Source organism: Pogona vitticeps, chromosome 3, assembly GCF_051106095.1.
Source record: "Pogona vitticeps strain Pit_001003342236 chromosome 3, PviZW2.1, whole genome shotgun sequence".
Classification (NCBI taxonomy): domain Eukaryota; kingdom Metazoa; phylum Chordata; class Lepidosauria; order Squamata; family Agamidae; genus Pogona; species Pogona vitticeps.
Genome location: NC_135785.1, coordinates 948,172 through 967,429, shown reverse-complemented (window position 1 = coordinate 967,429; position 19,258 = coordinate 948,172). Strand labels below are relative to the sequence as shown.

The 19,258-nt window shown below is 48.7% G+C and overlaps 1 protein-coding gene across 1 annotated transcript in view; it reads left to right on the top strand.

Annotated features, from left to right (window-relative positions):
* The window catches only part of LOC140705552 (IgGFc-binding protein), a 50,867-nt gene that overhangs the window by 20,227 nt on the left and 11,382 nt on the right, over positions 1-19,258 (top strand). Inside the window, exons 25-34 of the mRNA XM_072993283.2 lie at positions 102-355; positions 1,678-1,858; positions 3,816-3,924; positions 4,403-4,494; positions 5,694-5,870; positions 6,846-7,048; positions 8,061-8,205; positions 8,544-8,788; positions 8,998-9,168; positions 11,218-11,345. Coding sequence (XP_072849384.2) covers positions 102-355; positions 1,678-1,858; positions 3,816-3,924; positions 4,403-4,494; positions 5,694-5,870; positions 6,846-7,048; positions 8,061-8,205; positions 8,544-8,788; positions 8,998-9,168; positions 11,218-11,345 — 1,705 coding nt within the window. The remainder of the gene's footprint in view (positions 1-101; positions 356-1,677; positions 1,859-3,815; positions 3,925-4,402; positions 4,495-5,693; positions 5,871-6,845; positions 7,049-8,060; positions 8,206-8,543; positions 8,789-8,997; positions 9,169-11,217; positions 11,346-19,258) is intronic.

The following is a 19,258-nucleotide window of genomic DNA, read 5'->3' as shown; positions in this document are numbered from 1 at the left end:
CCAAGCCACGTTCCTCTCCTCTGCAGCCATGGGGGGCAGGGATGGACCTGTCCCCCCCCCCCGAGCCAGTGGGGTTGAATCCTTCTTCTGTCCCCTTCCAGACCGCGCCACCTGCAGCGCCTCCGGGGATCCCCACTACACCACCTTTGACGGCCGTGTCCATCACTTCATGGGCAGCTGTACCTACACCTTGACCAAAGTCTGCGGCGCCAACACCACCAGCGTGCCGGGCACCTTTCACATCTCCACCACCAATGAGCACCGGGGCTCCAACACGGCCGTGTCCTACGTCAACTCTGTCCACGTGGAGGCGCACGGCACCCGGGTTTCTTTGCTGAAGAACAAGAAGGTCCACGTAAGGAGCTCGTGGCCTGGGTTGGCCAGCTCGGGGTGGCCACCCGGTCATCCTGCCCTGCGCTTTCATGGTCATGCATATGAAAAAGGGGGAGGGGAAGGGTGCTCCCTAGTTAGAGGAGGGCTCCCTTTTTTTTGCATGCTCTGATTTTTGGGAGCATGGGGCGGCCGTGGTGCGCGACAGGGCCTGCCAGAACGTTTGGCCACCTCAACCCTGGTGGCAACAGCAGGGCTGAGCTGCCTAAGGAGGCAGAATTTCATGTTTCTTTTGAGGGGGGGGGCTTTCTGGTCCTTAGGGTTGCAACAGCAAGGGCAGAAATACCGGGAGGGGGGGAGAAGTTAAAGCCGCCCACCTACACACACACACAGAGCACTGAATGCATGCGGCATCCAGGCTAGAGAGCGGGTGGTGGGTGGCGGGTCAGCGAGCAGCGAAACGTCTCTTGGCATTCCTTGGGAGATGAAGCAACACCATCCGTGATGGGAAAGAGTCAGAAAGGCAGCCAGGTTTTCAGGAAACAGGGCCAGCTAAACGCTCCATGTTTTCCGAGGCTGATGCATCTCGTCTTGGGTGATCGGCTCAGCGGATGCTGTAGTGCCGTCTCTGACCGGCAGCTGCTCTCAGGCGGAGAGAGAAGCCTTTGCTGGCCAGGAGGCCAGAGAGCCCCTTGACCGGAGATGCTGCTGGGTCCTGGAAGCTTCTCTTCCTCGTCCAAGGACCCAGGATGTGCCTCTGGTGATGGTGGGGCACCTTCCACACCAGAGCCGTGCCGTAGCCATCTGCTACCTGAGGCAAAGTTTCCCCTTTCCATCTGGAGTCTGTTGGCCCCGCGCTTAGTAACCTCCCATCTCCACCAAGGGCAGAGGCTTGCCTGCCTGCCTCCGAGTCGAGCCATAGGAGGGTTCGGTGCTTGCTGAACAGAACTGGTTACAGAAGTGTTTGGCTCACATCATCCTACAGGCTTGGAGTGGGCCATGCTTTAAAACTGGCCTCTTTCCAGAGAACACCAAGCTCCTAAGAGCACCAGGGAGAATTTGCCCCTCTGCAGAGTCTTGTCTTGGTCACCAAACTGCCCCCCCATCCCATCCCAGGGAAATCACCTGGCCTCCAAAGCAGAGGCCTCGGCTTCTAGGAGCGGGGAGTTCCACCGGTGCAGAGCAGGCACGGAGGAGTTTTCTAGGAGCGATCTGCTCCTAGTCACTCTGGTCGTGCGAAGGGAGCAAGCAAAGGGGGCTTTTTCGTCTCCCCTGAGAAGGGACGGGGGTCACAGTGGTTGTGGGACAGGGGAGTGGAGCCTGACCCTTCTTGTCTGTTTCGTTCAGGTGAATGGCACACAAAGCCACCTGCCGGTCCTTATTGAGGGCACCAAGATCGTGGTGCAGGCCAGCGGCAGCTACGTTCTCTTGGAGACCGACTTCGGCCTGGGCGTTAGATTCGATGGGAACCATTACGTGGAAGTCTCTGTGCCCCCAGCTTACTGGGAGCAGCTCTGCGGCTTGTGTGGTGAGCTGGGGGTGTGTGGGATGGGGGGTGGACACGGACTTTTATTCTCTGACCAGAGGAGGAACGCACTTTGAAGGCCACCTTGTTCACTTGAAGCTATCCTCCCTTGACCAACCAGACCTCTTTACTGAATCCAGTGTCCCAATTTCAGGCATCTGGTAGAGGAGGGTCAAATAATACATTTAATTAGAAAACCGCCCCCCCCCCCAATCATGTTAGTGTTCCAGGGGCCAGGTTCTGGCAGACCCTTGTGACTGAGCCATCAGACTTGCAAATAAGGTTATGTTCCTCTCCTGATGGCTCATTCCAAGACAAAGCTACAGGAGGTGGGGAAAACACACACTATGACAATCAGAGGATGTTCAGCACTTACAGGACATTTGCTTCTAATGACATGTTACCTGTGTCATAAGAGTGGTAGGCTATTTTCTGTGAAAGCTCAGGTCAGGAAAATAACAGGATTCTCCAGGGCAAGAGTCAAGCCTCTTTAAACCTGTCACATTGTTCTTTACATTCAAAAATCATTTTCTGCTCTTATCAAAGGAGTTCATTCATTCATTCATTCATTCATTCATTCATTCATTCATTCATTCATTTATATGCCGCCTTTCTCCTAAGGCTCCAAGGCAGCTTACAACATGAAAAGAAATAATATTAAAAACTAAATAGCAAATTATTACAACATTTAGAAAACATTAAACAGGTGCCATATTAAAACTCATAAATAAAAGCAATGTTAAAAAGACAGAATAAGACAATCCCATTAAAAATCCTCTTGGTCAATCAGTCATCCAGAGCAGCTGGGCTCAACGGGGGCCACGTGGCCCCCTTGGGGGGGCCCTGGCACATGGGGAGGGCACCCCACCTTCTTCTGTTTGGGTTGCAACCAGCTTTGCTCACGGCCAAAGGCTCTCGTGGTTTGACCCTGGCGCCCGAGCGGAGCTCCTAAAAGAGCCATGACCCAAAAAAGCTTGAGAACAGCTGGCTTAGAGGAAAGCCTGCATGAAGAGAAAGGTCTCCTTCGCTTCCTGGTGGCTCTTGCCTTCGACCCGAGGCCTAAAGCCCTGAGTTCAAATCAGCCTTCCGCCACAGGCTGCTGGAACAGGGGGAATGCACGGGCCATTTCCTCCCTGTGTTCCGAGCATTTTTGCAAAAGAGTTAGGGGACGCCATTTGTCAATCAACATCACCGTGGGGTTCATGTTAAAGGCAAATGCTCTGCTATGCACTCCTAATAATCCTGAATCCACACGGTATCACCAACAACTGTTGAAAACAGAATTTGTGTTTGTCAGACAGAGCACAGAAACCTCCACCGGCTTCATAACTGAGTCTCCCCGTTGGGAGAAAGGGAGCCTTAGCAATGAGACTAAAATCGATTTTAAAAATGCATTGGCTTCAAGAGGGTTAGAAAGAGTCAGCTTAGTGGACATGCAGGAAGCCTCTGCCTGTGAGAGCTCCATGCAAACATACGTGGGATGCCAGGAGCAGGAAGTCTCTCCTTGACCCCTGTCCTGCCACCCCACCCCACCCCACCCCATCTGGGGCTTAGGCATCTGACTGCAACTCCCCCTTGGTGCCTCCTTGACCAAGGCTGGACTCGATGGTCCAAAGGGCCTCTTCCAGCTCTGCTGTTCCGAGGTTACCATTCTATCCCTAGTTCATGGTGTCCGGAACAGGCGAGATGTGGGGAGAGACGGGGGAGTAAAGGAGGACCCTTTGGCCACCAAACTTATGTAGAGACACTTCTTTGCCGACTTGGGGGGAGAAGTCCTGCGTCTCTTCAGCTGACCAGCAGAGGGCAGCAGCCACTCATCAAACTCGCTCCCCAGCCTCCCCCCCACCCCAAAAAAGATTGAAAACCAGGAGTGAAGAGCAGACTTGGTGGAGATGCACGGCTGGGGGGGGGGGGCGAGTGAGTGCCTTACCTCTTGTCTTGATCCCACCTCCCCATAAAGGCAACTACAACGGCGACCCGAGAGATGACAACCTGAAGCCTGACGGACAGCCTGCGGACACTTCCACTGACTTGGGGGACAGCTGGCTCGTCCCCGAAAACGGCCAGAAGTAGGTGGTCATCCTTCTCTCTTAATGCCCCCCCCGGCTCACTTTGGCCAGAATGCACCAGGGAGCCCTGACCCAGGAGGGGTTAGGCTTGGATTTGCCCACTGTGTTCCCCACCCCCCAACCCATCACTGCGTAGAGAGGGGGAAGGCACTGGCCAGCCTCCACAGCCATGGGGCGGGGGGGGGGAGAGAGAGAATTGGGGGGGGGGGAGGTGTCTACCCACAAGAGGTGGCTTGGGGTTCGGCTGGCCGGCTGTGCTGTCGTTCTTCAACTGGAGGTGAGCAGCCCCTGCCCGCTCATCCCTCCCCCTGGAGCCTGAGCCGTGGGACGTGGTGCCGAGTTGCGGTGCAGATCATGCCCAGAGCCCCCTCCCCTCCCCTCCCTTTGGTAACTCCCCTGAGAGCAGCGATGACGACCGACCGACGGAAGCACCATCAAGCTCTCTCCTCTCTCCTCCTTGCCTCCTTGCCCTGGGCAGTTGCACCAGGCCACCGGAAACGGTGTGCCCGCCAGAACAGGAGGACCAAATCCGGAGGGATTCGGCTTGCAGGATGATCTCCGATCCAACAGGTAGGCTTCTGAGCGCGCACGTGCACACACACACACACACACACACACAGAGAGAGAGAGAGAGAGAGAGAGATCTCCACACACCGTAGAGATGGACAGCGTGGGAGCAGGCGGGAGGTTCCAGGAGCTGACCTTCCAGGCTTTGTTCCTTGTTTGCCTGCAAACCCCTGGCAAACGAGTGGTCAGGGACAGGCAGATCCGTCGGCTTCACTTCCTCCCACCTTCAGGTTTGTTTTTTTCAAAATCTCAAGCTGTTTCCTCCCCTGTTGTGGAGAAATGCCCTTCCCAGAGGGAACCAGGCAACATTCTCCATCACTTCAGCAAGCCCCATGGTTCCCACTCCCCACGCGGAGAAGCCCACGTTGTGCCTGCTGTGAGGCTGCTAGAGATGAGGAGCCTCTCGGGGAAAAAGAGGTGGCAACCCTGACAGGGTCCAAGAGACAAGGGACAGAGCTAAGCATGCAAAGCTCTCTCTCTCTTTCTTTCTTTCTTTCTTTCTTTCTTTCTTTCTTTCTTTCTTTCTTTCTTTCTTTCTTTCTTTCTTTCTTTCTTTCTTTCTTTCTTTCTTTCTCTGTCTGCCTCTCTGAATGGACCTCTCCAGGAGGTTGCCCTCTGACACCTCCATGTCTCCCACCCCACCCGTCTCAAGTGGTCTCCATCAAATGTATAAAGAAATGTGGAAAGCTACCAAACAACAACCACACAGAAGGCAAAATCAAATCCTGCCAGTGGCGTGGGGAGCGGAGAGGTTCCCCACTCCCTGCTTTGAACGAATCCAGGCCACAGGGCTTGGGAACCAACGAAGCAATCCATCCTTCATCTGCAGTTTAAAGGGCTGTAACACTGACCCCATATGACTTGGGGTTCCATGATCCAATGTTCACCAAACTTTCAGGACATGTAGGAAAGCGTCTGAGGATGCTTCCCTGCAAATTTGGTCTCTCTAGGTTGTCTGGGGCCAGTGTTATAGCCGACCAGGAGGAGGCCCTTGGCAGGCAGATCTTGAGAAGCACCACCCAAACAGAGGAACTCACCAGCTTCTTCTTCTTCTGGAAGAGCCTTCCCAGGAAAGGCCCATGCTTTGGTTCTGCTTTTGCCCCCTTCGGCCACCGCCATGGCTGGAGGTCCAGGGCCTCCTTGGTGGTGATGGTGGTAGGGGCCCTATGAGTGTGCTAACCTCTCTTTCTCCCTTTGCCCAGGCATCTTCAGCGACTGCCACGCAGTGGTGGATCCTGCACCTTTCTTGGAGAACTGCGTGTATGACACCTGCCTCTCGGACAGTCCGCAGAGGGCCCTCTGCAACGGGCTGCAGGCATACGCAGAGTCGTGCGCCCGTGCCGGCGCGTGCCTGGACTGGAGGAATGCCACCCTTTGCCGTAAGTGGGGCTGCGACACTTCCTGCTGTGGGACGGGGCCCGTGAGGCAGAGGGCGGCCGGGGCAAGCTCAGGGCCGGTCAGAGAAGCCCTGCCGGGAGGGGCGGGTGGGAGGCGAGACCCGGGAGACCTTGCAGAAGGGCCTTTTGGAATCCCGGGGGATTCCAGACATCTGAAGAATAAGCTTTCCAGCAGTGAGGCCAAGGACCCAACTGGGAGCCTGTGAGGGCCAAAGAGAGGAGAAAGCCTTTTCTCCCTTTCCCTTAAAGGCAGGCCCGGCTCAAGACCTGGAAGCAGGAAATGGCCACATGTGGTGGCATGCTTCTGAAAGCCTTCTCCTAAGGCAGCCCCCCCCCCGAGCCGCATTCCCACCTCCCTGCCCCGGGGAGGATGCTGGAGGCCAGCGACAGCAGCTGTGCTTTTGCACCACCACCTTCGGAGGGCTCCGCAGTCGTTGGCCGATCACCAGCAGCCCCTCCGGGAAGAAACGTCTTCAGGGCCAATGAAGGCACGTGGAAGCCAGAGCAGATGCACCTGCCTTTTGTCTGTGTCTGTGTCTGTCTGTGCGTCTGTCCGTGTGTGTCTGTGTGTGATTGTTCTGCAGGCGGTAGCAAGCCCTTTTCTATCTAAATGATTTATCATGCACCCAAAACTCTCTCTGTCCCATCAAATACAGTCTGGACAAAAGCACGGGTCTGCCCCTGGAGGGCCAAATGGTGGAAAGGGCCCTTAGGCAGGATCCTTCCTTGGCTGCTTCCCCTCCAGCCTAGCATGTGGGTGGGGTGGCTTACAGGGAGGACCCTTTAGCAAAAGAGGAGGTCGAAGGGTGGAGGAAACCCCCAAATGCACAGCGCCTCCTGCTTGCCCTCCAAGGAGGCCCCAAGCAAAAGACCCTTCTGATAAAGGGTACTCCCCCATCCCACCCCCCGGCACACACCCTCCCTCCTGACTTCATATGCCCTGTTCCTTCCTTCTAGCCATCTCCTGCCCTGCAGGAAGCCACTACCAAAGTTGTGGGAACAGGTGCGCCCCCAGCTGTGTGGCCTCATCCCTGCTCCGGTCCTGCAGTGCTCTGCCCGTGGAAGGCTGCTTCTGTGACCAGGGATTCATCCTGAGCGGAGACCGATGCGTCCCCGAGAGCAGCTGCGGCTGCGTGGATCGCCACGGCCATTATTACCCGGCAAGTTCCTCCTGAATGGGTTGGCACTGGGAGGGGGCAGGGGTGGGGAGGAGAGGCCTTGGCCACCTATGACAACGCGGTTCCTATAGGAAATAGGGCACCCATGGAGCCGACTGGTGTGTGCGTCTAAGAAGAGGGAAGAAGCCGCCCCGGCAGGTGGGCAGGCAGGCAGGCAGGCAAGGGTGGGCAGGACCCCCGGCTGAAGCCGATCTGATCAAGTGGGGCTGGAGCGAAAGGGTCCCGCTGAGTCCTTGCACCTCACAGAGCAAGTATGACTGAAACCAAGGAAGGTGCAAGGCAGGACAGCCCTCCCAGGGAGCGGGCAGCTCCTCTGGCTTGTCCCTCCCTGCTCGGTCTTCTCTGCACCTGCATCCAGGCTGCTCCTCTGAGACTCCCTCCTTCCTCCTCCTCCTCCTCCTCCTTCGAGATCTCTTCCTCTTTTCTGGATCTCCCAGCTGGAGAAAACCAGAGGTGGGGCACCTCTTGCATGATGGTGTCCACCTGACCATGGAAGCCAGCTCTGGGGGCTTCTCTAAATGTATGAACAGCGTTTCTCCCCTTTGCTATCCACGGAAGCCTTTTCTGGAGACTTCTGAGCAGGGTCTCCCAACTCCCTGCTTTTTTGCTCTACAGATCAGGTGTTCCTCTTTCACACTTAGCACCAAGCCCTAACCCTCTCTCTCCCTTTCTAAAACCAAAGCATCCGAGATAAGGCAGCTTGTCAGAGGGACCTGGGTATCCAGGACTGACTGTTTCCTGGGGTCAGGAGGGCTAATCCAGGTGGGAGCTTGATCAAAACCTGGTGAATCTCTCAAAGACACGCTGAAAGGTGGAATCACTCTCTCTCTCTCTCTCTCTCTCTCTCTCTCTCTCTCTCACACACACACACACACACACACACACACACACACACACTCATTCGCTCCAGGACCCTACAGTGAGGTTGCGGCCATTCTGGTTTCCCGACCCAGCGGCCCACATGACAGCTTAACGCCTTTCCTTTCTTTGGCAGCTTGGGGAGAGCTGGTTCCCTGAGGAGACGTGCCGTGAGCGCTGCACCTGTGGCCAAGGCGGCACCATCGCCTGCCGCCCCTGGGAATGTGGGGTGCTGGAGAAGTGCAGTGTCGAAGAAGGCGTGCAGGGCTGCCATGCCAGCAGTGAGTTGGGGGATGTGCTGAGGTTCCCTGGGGGGGGTGACGGCATCTGGTAGGTGGGGTGGGGCTCTCTTGGGGGTGGGGGGACAGGAGGGCCCGAAGGGGCAAAGCAGTCAATGGGGCCTTGAAGTGGGAAACGCTGGGAGCGAAATTTTCCAAGGGAACAAAGAAATGTCAGCCGGGGCTTTAAGAGGTGCAGGACACCCCTTGATGTGAGGCAGATCCAAGGGCTTCTGCGCTCACCAGGTTGGATGGTGCTGGCCATAGTGCCCTGCCTAATTTAGGAAAAAGGCCTGGCTCTGATCCTTCCGAGCGACCCGTTGCCTTTCGTCCTCCCGCAGGCAAAGCCTCCTGCCAGGTGGTCGGCGATCCCCACTATTACACCTTCGACAAAGTGATGCACACCTTTCTGGGCACTTGCACCTACACCCTGGTCACGGTTTGCAGCCAGAACAGCAGCGTCACCCCCGTCACCGTCAGCGGCAGAAACGAGGACCGGGGCCAGAGCGGAGCCGCCTACCTCCGGGAGGTCTACGTTGACGTCTACGGCACACGTGTCACCCTTCAGAAAAACAAGAGGATCCTGGTATGGATGGGGGCACCAGGGGTTTTTTTTGGGGGGGGAGCCCCTGTCGTGCTCTTAAAATCTTTCCACGTGTTGCATTTGGGGGTCATTCCCACTCCCTTCTTTCCACGTATGTACGCACGTGAGCGGGTGTGCAAAAGGGAGAAACCCTAGCGTGGAAGAGCCTCCTCCTCCTCCTCCTGCCACTGAGAGATCCTCATTTCCTACAGTTCGACAATGAGAGAGTCTACGCGCCCGTGGACAGGAGGTCCCGTGGAAACTCCGTGGCTGTGGGAAACGTGGGCATTTATATGGTGGTGGAGACTGACTTTGGACTGGTGGTGAAATATGACGGGAACCAGCACTTGGAGATCAGCCTGCCGAGCACCTATTTCTCCCAGGTGAGTCGCCCCATCCCGGAGGCCTCTTTGGCTCCTCGTGCAGGAAGTGGCCGTGCGCAGCTTCCCTCCTCTGCCGCGCTGGTGTGAGAAAGGAAGGGGCCTTTTGCCGGAAGCTTAAACGCAGCCCTGTCCGACCACTGAGTTCAGCCTCCCGCCTTTCCCCCCACGGTGGCTGCCGTCTCCAGAAGCCCACAAGCAACACACACACACACACACGGCGTCAGCATCTCTGCCCATCCCATATACCTGTGCTGAGAAGGTAGACCACCTCTGGACAGGAAGGTTCCCTTCTCGCCTTCACAGAAGACAGCTGCTGTTGATCGAACCGATCCTCCCACCCACACCCACCCACACCCACTTAAGGGTTGGCCTAGTGACCTTTTAAGGCTAGGGGCTACTAAAACCATGTCTTCCAGCAGATAATTCCTTGGGTTCATGAAGGAGGAGGCCTCCGTTCTGCTCGTCCAGCAATTATTCCCAATCTTCTGGAATGATCTGGAGTCTTGGCGTTAAGAAAGAGAGATAAAGTTTTCCCCTTTTCTCCGCCTGTGGCCCCCACCGTGCCTCCTTCTTCACCTCGCCCCCACCCCTACCCCCTCTTGTACGTCCCTTCCTTGTGAAATAAAAAGGCCCCCTGAGCATTACTTTCCTTGTGAGAAAACCATGCGGAGGCTCCCGCATATTTATTTATTTATTTATTTATTTATTTATTTATTTATTTATTTATTTATTTATTTATTTATTTATTAAATTTATACCCCGCCCCTCTAGACGATGTCTACTCGGGGCGGCTTACAAAATGGACACTATAAAATATAGATAATCATAAAATGCAATTAAAATATTAATACAATTTGATTAAAAGTAGCAGAGTGGAATATGAAGGGATATGCGACTCCACACAGGATATCTCACGAATCCACGGCGAAAGTTGCAAATATCCCCACAGCTAAAAGGGAAGAGCCTAAAATACTCCGCATGCGGCTGGACTGCAGATTTGTCTGACAACGTGTTGCAGCCAAGTCCCATTTGGTGGAATTTCTTTCAGAAATGCATTTGCATGTTCGTGATGCGTCTTCCGTCTAGGGGCTGCTTTGTACCTGATTCTGAGGACAGAGTCTCTCTACCCCTCAGGCTTAGTAGATTATGTATCTGTTTTGCATTTTCTTCTGAGGTTGTTTGGTGTGGCATTCCTGAATGTGTGTATTTATGAGGGAAATTCATGCAGGATTGATCTGAAAGTGAATGGAGAAACCTAAATAACAGCCTTTTAAAAATGTGTAAATGTAAATAAGAGCATTTAAAAAAATTGTATTTTCAATTTGTAATGATAGTTAATTAGTTAGAATCATAGAAACATAGAAGAGTGAAGTTGGAAAGGGTCTACAAGGCCATCAAGTCCAACCCCCTGCTTGACGCAGGAATACAAATCAAAGCGGATCTGCCAGGTGATTATCTTAAGTTTTCCTTGAACGCCTCCAGGGTTGGAGCGCTCACCAACTCCAGTTTCTCCTGATCTTCACCCAAAATCTGGCTTCCTTTCACTTGAGCCGATGGTTGTGTGTCCTGCCCTCTGAGATGCACTCTAGTTCCAGTCATTTCAGTTAATATTCCACTTTTAAAAAACTGTTCGTCTCTGTCCATTCTCTCTATGGCCTCGTGTTAGCCTATTTCCACTGCATTTGCTCAGAGGTGGTGCTGGTGAGGTAGGCGGGCAGGGAGGGAAGCGGGTGAGGTTGTCCTTCAGAGACTTGATAACCATCTTTGTATTCTTCTTGGCTCAGAGTGTCTTCAGGATGTGACCCTTATTTTCCTTCCAGGGACCTTAACGCCTCTGTTCTGCTCATCTATCCAGAAACATCAAGTTCCCCTCCTAAGTGTCCCCCAGACTGATCATTTGCTATGATGCCACCACTGCAGGGGGGGGGGGGAACGGACAGACTGTAATCAACATGGGGGGGCAGCCGTGGCAGTGGGTGGACTCGTGACAATGCACTGGGGTGTCCTTCTGGCCCAAGTGCATCTTTCTAACCAGAGCTTCGCCTGCAGGTGTGCGGCCTGTGTGGGAACTACAACGGCTCGCCGGATGACGAGCTGCTGATGCCCGACGGAGGCCAGGCCGAGAACGTCACCCAGTTTGGGAACAGCTGGAAAGTGGACGGAGATAGTGAGGCCAGGTAAAAGCTCCTCCGACCCTGCTTTGCGGCTGCGCCTCCTCCATGGACAAAACCCCTGAATTGTCAGGGGGGGGACCAGCAAGTAGGAAAGAAACGTACGTTTCAAGAGTCTGGGGGAAATCGCGCAAGTCCGAAGAGAAACCGCAATTTAGGGTGCCATCCGATGTCTGCAAAGGCCCACATGGATGATATCAGAAAGGGTCACTTTCATGGGAGTGACTCCCCTTTAAACCGACCCTTCGGTCTGCTGGCTTCTGACTCCAAAAAAGAGAGGAAGCCCTACTGTCAGACTGAGACGGTCCAGCTTGAGCAGGGATCCGATGTGGGTCTGGAGCAAATGGCACCAGGGGGCTCCTCAGGCAGCCCAGACTGCCCTCTGCTTCCCTGTGCGATCGCCCCTGAAGTTCACCAAGTGATCCCTGAAGTTGGCTTTTGTGTCGGGCCAGGGGGCAGAACCCCGTCCCCTCCCTTGGGCTTGTTCCACGTGTGGGCTTCCAACTTCCTTCTGCTCTCAGCCTCCCAAAGGAGGGGAAAGGGCTTCAGCCTCCCCCACCCAGGGAAACTTTGGGTCCCAGACGTGATGGCTGGTGCCATCCCTTTCCAAAGGCGGAACATGCTCAAGGAGCACAGACAAGGGGGCAAAGGGAGGGAGGGAGGGAGGGAGGTTCCTAATTAACTGTGCCTTGCATGCAGATTCTCCCTCATTTCCAAATGGCGGTTGTGAGGAATTAAGTTAGGCAGCAAGAACTTTCACCTAGTTTTTTCTGCACATTGCTTATCTGGTAACTGGAAAAAAAAAATAATATAGCTGGCCGAAGGGAGTGGGAGTTTCCCTAGATAAAAAGACAGTTTAAAAAACAGCAAGGAGAGAGTTCGTTTTTTGCTGCTGAGAGGAAGAAGACAAGATGGAGATTTATGATGGACTGAAGAAACATTTACATGATTGATTTTATAGTCGTTGCTGAAATATCCCTACAACTAAAAAAACTTCTGTGCTTTACCAGATGTATCCAAGGACGTGAGATAATAATTTTTTTTTATTTAGAGAATGTGTTTAAGTATTTTTCTAGAGAAATGCAATGAAGGGGAGGGAAACTGCTTAGAGTAAAAAAAAAATTGTACAAATATCTATTTATATTATATTAGAGTTATGTTGATTTAATTCTTTAATAAATACTTCTGTCTATTTGACAGTTTAAAATTATGTTCTTTCCTGACCAAACCGAATGCATTTTGAGTACTGAATTTACGCTACCTAATTAATGGATGATTCAGCCCAACCAATTAAAATCTTATATGTCTGTGTTGTGTTATTTAAAATCAAGTGGGCTTTTTGAAACAGACAAGAGTAAAGCTCCTAACTGTTTGTATTTGGGCTGACGGACAGCAGAGAGAGGGGATTGCTTTGTTTGTTTATCAAATCCCTACTTGTGCTTCTCTAATTACTTTATTACAGCTTCTTAGGAACTGAATGAAGTATATAAGAGTCGTTATATGGTGGCAGCGGTGGGATGAAACACGTGCTTTGTTTATTTTTGCTGGCAACAGTTTGAAGATTTATAGCTAGGCAACGATCGTAAAAGTAAGACGTTAGCCTACTATATATTTGATTTATGGCATTAAAAGCAGTGTCTGCTTAAAGCAGAGCTGTGTGAGTAAGTGAAAAGCTAATGGGTTTTCTTTGATAAAAACATTAGCCATGCAGGAGTTTGGTAGGAAAGAACGTTTTTAAAGTTAAATTGGCTTATTAAATGTACATTTTTCTCTGAGTGAATTCCTTGAACTTCACAAGCATTTCTGCAGTGATTTTTTTTCCCTATGTGCTAATTTCATTTTTAAAGCACATGGACAGTTTTGCATCTTTTTTGGCATCAGAGAGAAGGAGAAGGGCGACATCTCATGGTCTACGGGGTACATTGCTCCGAGGAGATGTCGAAGTGACACCTGGTGGTCTTCAGACATTATTGCAGCATGACATTTCAGATTCTTACGAAGCTGATACAGAAAGTGCAGCTCATCTATCTCCAGTAAGCAGACGGTTGCAACTAAGTGAGATGATGGCTGGAGTTCAAGAAGATCAAGCTATTGAAGACCAAAGAGGAGAAGAAGTAAGGTTAGATGATGAAGAAGCAGCAGCAGCAGCAGCAGCAGCATCCCAACTGGATGAAGAATTAGACCCAATTGACAAACTATCCAAGATGTTTGCTAGTTTTATTGCTAACCAAAATCAAGAGAAGAGAATCAGAGAATTGGAGTTAAGGTTGTCCAAACAGTACAGAGAAGCAAAACTCCAGCAAATGGAAAAGGAAAGGAAGCGAAAAGAGGAATATGACAAATCGATTGCCAGTGTGAACAGAAATAACCTACCTTTTTATCACGAGGGTATGGACGTTTTATCATTCCTATCTTTGTATGAGAAAGTTTGCCAAGATTTGAAGATCCCTCAGAAATGGTACATACCTTTGATTCGTACACAATGTAGTGGACTTCTTGCTGAGATTGTGGCAACTGTACCTAATGAGGACGTCGAGTGGGAGATTTTTCGTGAATATATCAAACGAAAATTTGGATACACTCCAGAAATTTTGAGACAAAATTTCAGGAAACTGAAAAAACAACCTAATGAGTGCTACTCTGCAATGGCTGATAGGTTAGAAAAACTTGGGGATCAATGGCTAGACTCAGTAGGTGCCAGTACTTTCCAAGACATGAGAACACTGATGTACCAAGAACATTTTCTTTCTTTAGTACCTGCAGAGATCAGAAGTGTCTTGATGCAGAAGAGGTTCAAGGATCTGCAAGAATTGGCCTTAAGAACCGATGAGTTACTTTCCTTCAAACGACCTGACCCGACGGTTAGGCCGAAGACTGCACCAGCGTTCCCCAGGAAACAGAGTTCATTTCAAACTAGAGAGTCTTTTGAGCAAGATCCCAGACGAAGGACAGAAGATACACGTAAGAGTATAGCTCCGGGACAGACAAGACCACCTCTCAAATGTTTCGAGTGTGGTGGTTCTCATTTGAGAAGAGACTGTCCGAAGTTAAACATTCCGGTTAAACAGGAGAAAGAGCCTGGGAGAAGAACATCTGCTCCAGTACAACCCAAAGGCAGACCTAGTGCTCCTAAGATGGCTTATACGAGTATAGAGTCAATAGGAACTGTTCAAGACCATATTCACAGTACTACATCATCAGTACCCTTCCAGTCAAGCATTCGACATTCACATAGTCAAGAGGGTGGAAGAGCAACTAGAACCTCAACTCAAGCAAATGGGGCTCAAGCCAAAATTAATTATGGTGTACCTCGTGTTTTGAACTTACGAATGGATTCTGTAACCTCAGACTACATCGGAGAAACTGCTGATGGACAAAAATACTCTATTTTGGATCCTGACACCATAATACCAGATTACCAAAGGAACTGGACTATAAGGAAGTTCACCGAGACTGTTTTTTTGCATACACCATCCGGAGATGTAGCTTTATGTGCTTTCAGAGATTCTGGAGCTGAACTTTCTTCAATAAGCCGTCAGTTTCTTGATCCAGCTTTGGTCTTGTATAACTTGAGATGCCCCATAAGAACCTATGCAAGCGAAGGAGATGAGCTAAAACATATTCCTGTCGCGTATCTGAAAATTACATACAAGTCCTGGACTGGAGTAAAACATATTTTGACCCATGAGGGGAAACCTGACTTTCTTCTAGGAAATGATCTCGCTGTGTTGGACGAAATACAAAGCCAAGGTCCACCTGTAATTCAAGTAGTTACCCGATCCCAGAGCAAGAAGATGCGAGAAGTTGAACCAATAGAAGAACTAGACTTAGAACCAGAAGAGGAGGAGCCAGATCAAAGTTATGAGCCAGATGAGGAACAAGATTCAGAATATGAACAAGATCAAGTATTTCCAGATGATATTCCAGAGGAAGAGCCTACTCCTGATGATATTCAAGGAGAAGAGTCTACACTGCAACAGCTCTTTGAGACCGAATCTGATGACTCAACTACAATTGAGGCCGAAATAGAAGAAATCGTTCCTAAAGGATCGGAGGTCTTTAGACAAAAGCAATTTAATGATCCCTCTTTAGCATCTTTAAGAACCCGTGCAAACGAATACGCTCAACAGCCTGTCCAACAGTCAGCATACTTTCTATGGGGAGAAAATGGACTGTTATACCGTGAGTACTATCCCAAGGATTTTATGGCAGCTCAACCCGTGCGACAGTTAGTAGTGCCCTCAGATTATAGACTGAGAATTCTTGAAATGGCACACGATCATCCTTCCAGTGGACACCAAGGTATGAGAAAGACACTCAAGAGAATTTCTCAACATTTTTACTGGCCTGGTCTTTCCAAAGCCGTAAAGGAATATGTTGGTTCCTGTGATGTTTGCCAAAGAGTAGGACACCAAACAGACCAAACCAAGGCTGAAGTGCAAGTTATGGAGATACCCGACCAAGTGTTCAAGTATCTACAAATGGATGTGTTAGGACCATTCATCCCTACTAAGACCAAGAAGAAGTACATCATCACTTTTATTTGTTCTGCAAGCAGATGGATTGAAGCTTATGCAATCAGCAACTTGTCAGCTACCACCATAGCTAGAATCATCGTGGACTTATGCTCACGTATTGGTGTTCCATCCAAAATCATTTGCGATCAAGCAGGAGCTTTCACTAGTGAACTCATGAAGAAAATCTGCGAAATAAGTGGTATCACCCTTAGCTTCAGTACTTCTCATCATCCTCAATCACACGGAATGGTGGAAAGAGGTCAACAGACTTTACTTCGTATGATCAAGACGATGACCCAAGAGTATGGGAACATTTGGGACGAACTCTTGCCTTTTGCTTTATTTGCCTATAGAAGTTCCGCTCATTCTTCACTAGGTGGATTTTCCCCGAGCGAGTTGGTATTTGGAAGAAATCTTCAAGGACCTTTGGATATCCTGAAATCCGAATGGGAAGGTGCGGTCAAATCTAGTTCAGTACCAGTTGCAGAATTCGTCCGACAACTTCAAGAGAAACTTTTAGCTGTTCAAGAGTTAGCTAGAGACAACTTGATGAACGCTCAAGCTGAACAGAAATACTATCATGACAAGAAATCCCGACACAGAGAATTTGCAGTGGGTGATTTGGTGTTAGTACTGAACCCGCTCAGACCTTCTAAGTTAGAAGTGGTCTGGGAAGGTCCAGGAGAAATTGTTCAAAGATTTGGAGATGTTAATTATCTTGTTAAAATGCTGGATTCTAAAAAGAAACCTGTTCTTTACCATGTCAATAGACTGAAACGTTACAAAGATAGATCTGCAATGGTTTTTCAATATCATGCTGAGTATTTCCATTCTTCCAATGAACCAATTGATATGTTGTCAGAATTGCAAGATGCGGGTGATTGGTCTGATAATATTATCTTAACAGGTAATCAAGATCAGAAGGATCAGTTGTACCAGGTCCTAGAACGACATCAAGATGTGTTCTCAGACAAACCAGGTTACACAAATTTAGTCAGTCATGAAATCACTACAGATAGTGATGCTCAACCTATACGGTCGAGCCCATACAGAGCAATTGGTAATCATGCTAAACAAATCGAGCAAGAGATTCAAAAGATGTTATCTCTAGGAGTTATTGAAGAGGCAATCAGCCCTACTTGGACTTCACCTGTGGTACTAGTCCCTAAAAAGACTGCTACAGGTGAAATTCAAGAAGAAGTGAGATTTTGTGTTGATTATAGGAAGTTGAACAGTGTTACCAAATCGGATCCTTACCCTTTGCCTAGAATGGATGATTTGATTGAACACCTTGCTAAGGCTAAATTTATAAGTATCCTTGACCTAAAGAATGCTTATTGGCAATTAGATATGGCAGAAGAATCACGAGATAAGACCGCTTTCATCACACATGTGGGAACTTTCCGGTTCCGCAGAATGCCATTTGGTTTGAAAAATGCAGGTGCTTCATTTCAAAGGATGATTGATAAACTTTTGCAAGGTTTACCTTATGCTAATGCTTATCTTGACGATGTTGCGATTTTTAGTAATGATTTTGAATCTCATTTGGCACACATTGAAACTGTTTTGTCCAGACTTCAACAAGCAGGACTGACAGTAAAAGCCAGTAAATGTCAATGGATGCAGGGAAAAGTCATGTATTTAGGACATTTGATTGGGCAAGGAGAAATTCAAACTATACAAGCAAAAGTTCAAGCTATCAATAATTGGCCTATTCCTAAAACTAAGAAACAAGTACGCTCGTTTCTAGGTCTAATTGGCTACTACAGAAAGTTTATTCCGGATTTTAGTAATTTGGCAGCACCTTTGACAGAGCTAACTAGAAAAAGAGAACCTGTCAAAGTAAAATGAACTCCTGAATGTCAAAAGGCTTTTGATGCCTTAAAAGCTAAAATTGTTGATGCGCCTATTTTGAAATCTCCTGATTTCAACAAACCTTTCGTATTACAAACTGATGCATCTGAATTAGGTCTAGGAGCTGTTTTATTACAACAAGGAGAAGATGGAAACCTTTATCCGATATCCTATTTCTCTAGAAAACTTCTGGAACGCGAGAAACACTATGCTATTCCTGAAAAAGAGGCACTTTCAGTTTTTTGGGCATTGAATCTTTTGAGACCGTATTTATGGGGGCGCAAATTCACGCTTCAAACCGATCACCGAGCTTTAGTGTGGTTACAAAGTATGAAATCTCATAACCAAAAATTGTTAAGATGGAGTTTGGCATTACAAGATTTTGATTTTAATATCCAACATATTCCAGGAAAATTGAATATAGTAGCAGATAGTCTTTCTAGAATGTATGAAGAAGAAAACTCATGCAACACTGAGCGTTGACTTAGATATCTGATGTAATTTCATAGAATGTAGTGTTTCATTATTTCATATATACTTTTGTAGTAGAGTTTTGATATATAACATGTTTTATATTTTCTTAATTCCTTGTATCAAATTACTATAAATTAGATAAGTAGACTAATCTGAATTTCTGTGTAATTTCGGGGGGCGTGTGAGGAATTAAGTTAGGCAGCAAGAACTTTCACCTAGTTTTTTCTGCACATTGCTTATCTGGTAACTGGAAAAAAAAAAATAATATAGCTGGCCGAAGGGAGTGGGAGTTTCCCTAGATAAAAAGACAGTTTAAAAAACAGCAAGGAGAGAGTTCATTTTTTGCTGCTGAGAGGAAGAAGACAAGATGGAGATTTATGATGGACTGAAGAAACATTTACATGATTGATTTTATAGTCGTTGCTGAAATATCCCTACAACTAAAAAAACTTCTGTGCTTTACCAGATGTATCCAAGGACGTGAGATAATAATTTTTTTTTATTTAGAGAATGTGTTTAAGTATTTTTCTAGAGAAATGCAATGAAGGGGAGGGAAACTGCTTAGAGTAAAAAAAAAATTGTACAAATATCTATTTATATTATATTAGAGTTATGTTGATTTAATTCTTTAATAAATACTTCTGTCTATTTGACAGTTTAAAATTATGTTCTTTCCTGACCAAACCGAATGCATTTTGAGTACTGAATTTACGCTACCTAATTAATGGATGATTCAGCCCAACCAATTAAAATCTTATATGTCTGTGTTGTGTTATTTAAAATCAAGTGGGCTTTTTGAAACAGACAAGAGTAAAGCTCCTAACTGTTTGTATTTGGGCTGACGGACAGCAGAGAGAGGGGATTGCTTTGTTTGTTTATCAAATCCCTACTTGTGCTTCTCTAATTACTTTATTACAGCTTCTTAGGAACTGAATGAAGTATATAAGAGTCGTTATATAAGATGCCTCTGAAGTCTGTGGAAGAAGCAGAATCCCATCCCTTTTTTGTAGTGAAACAAAATATCCCCCCAGTTGCGCTCTGCAATGGCAGGTTTCGGGCAGAGGGAGGGGGCAG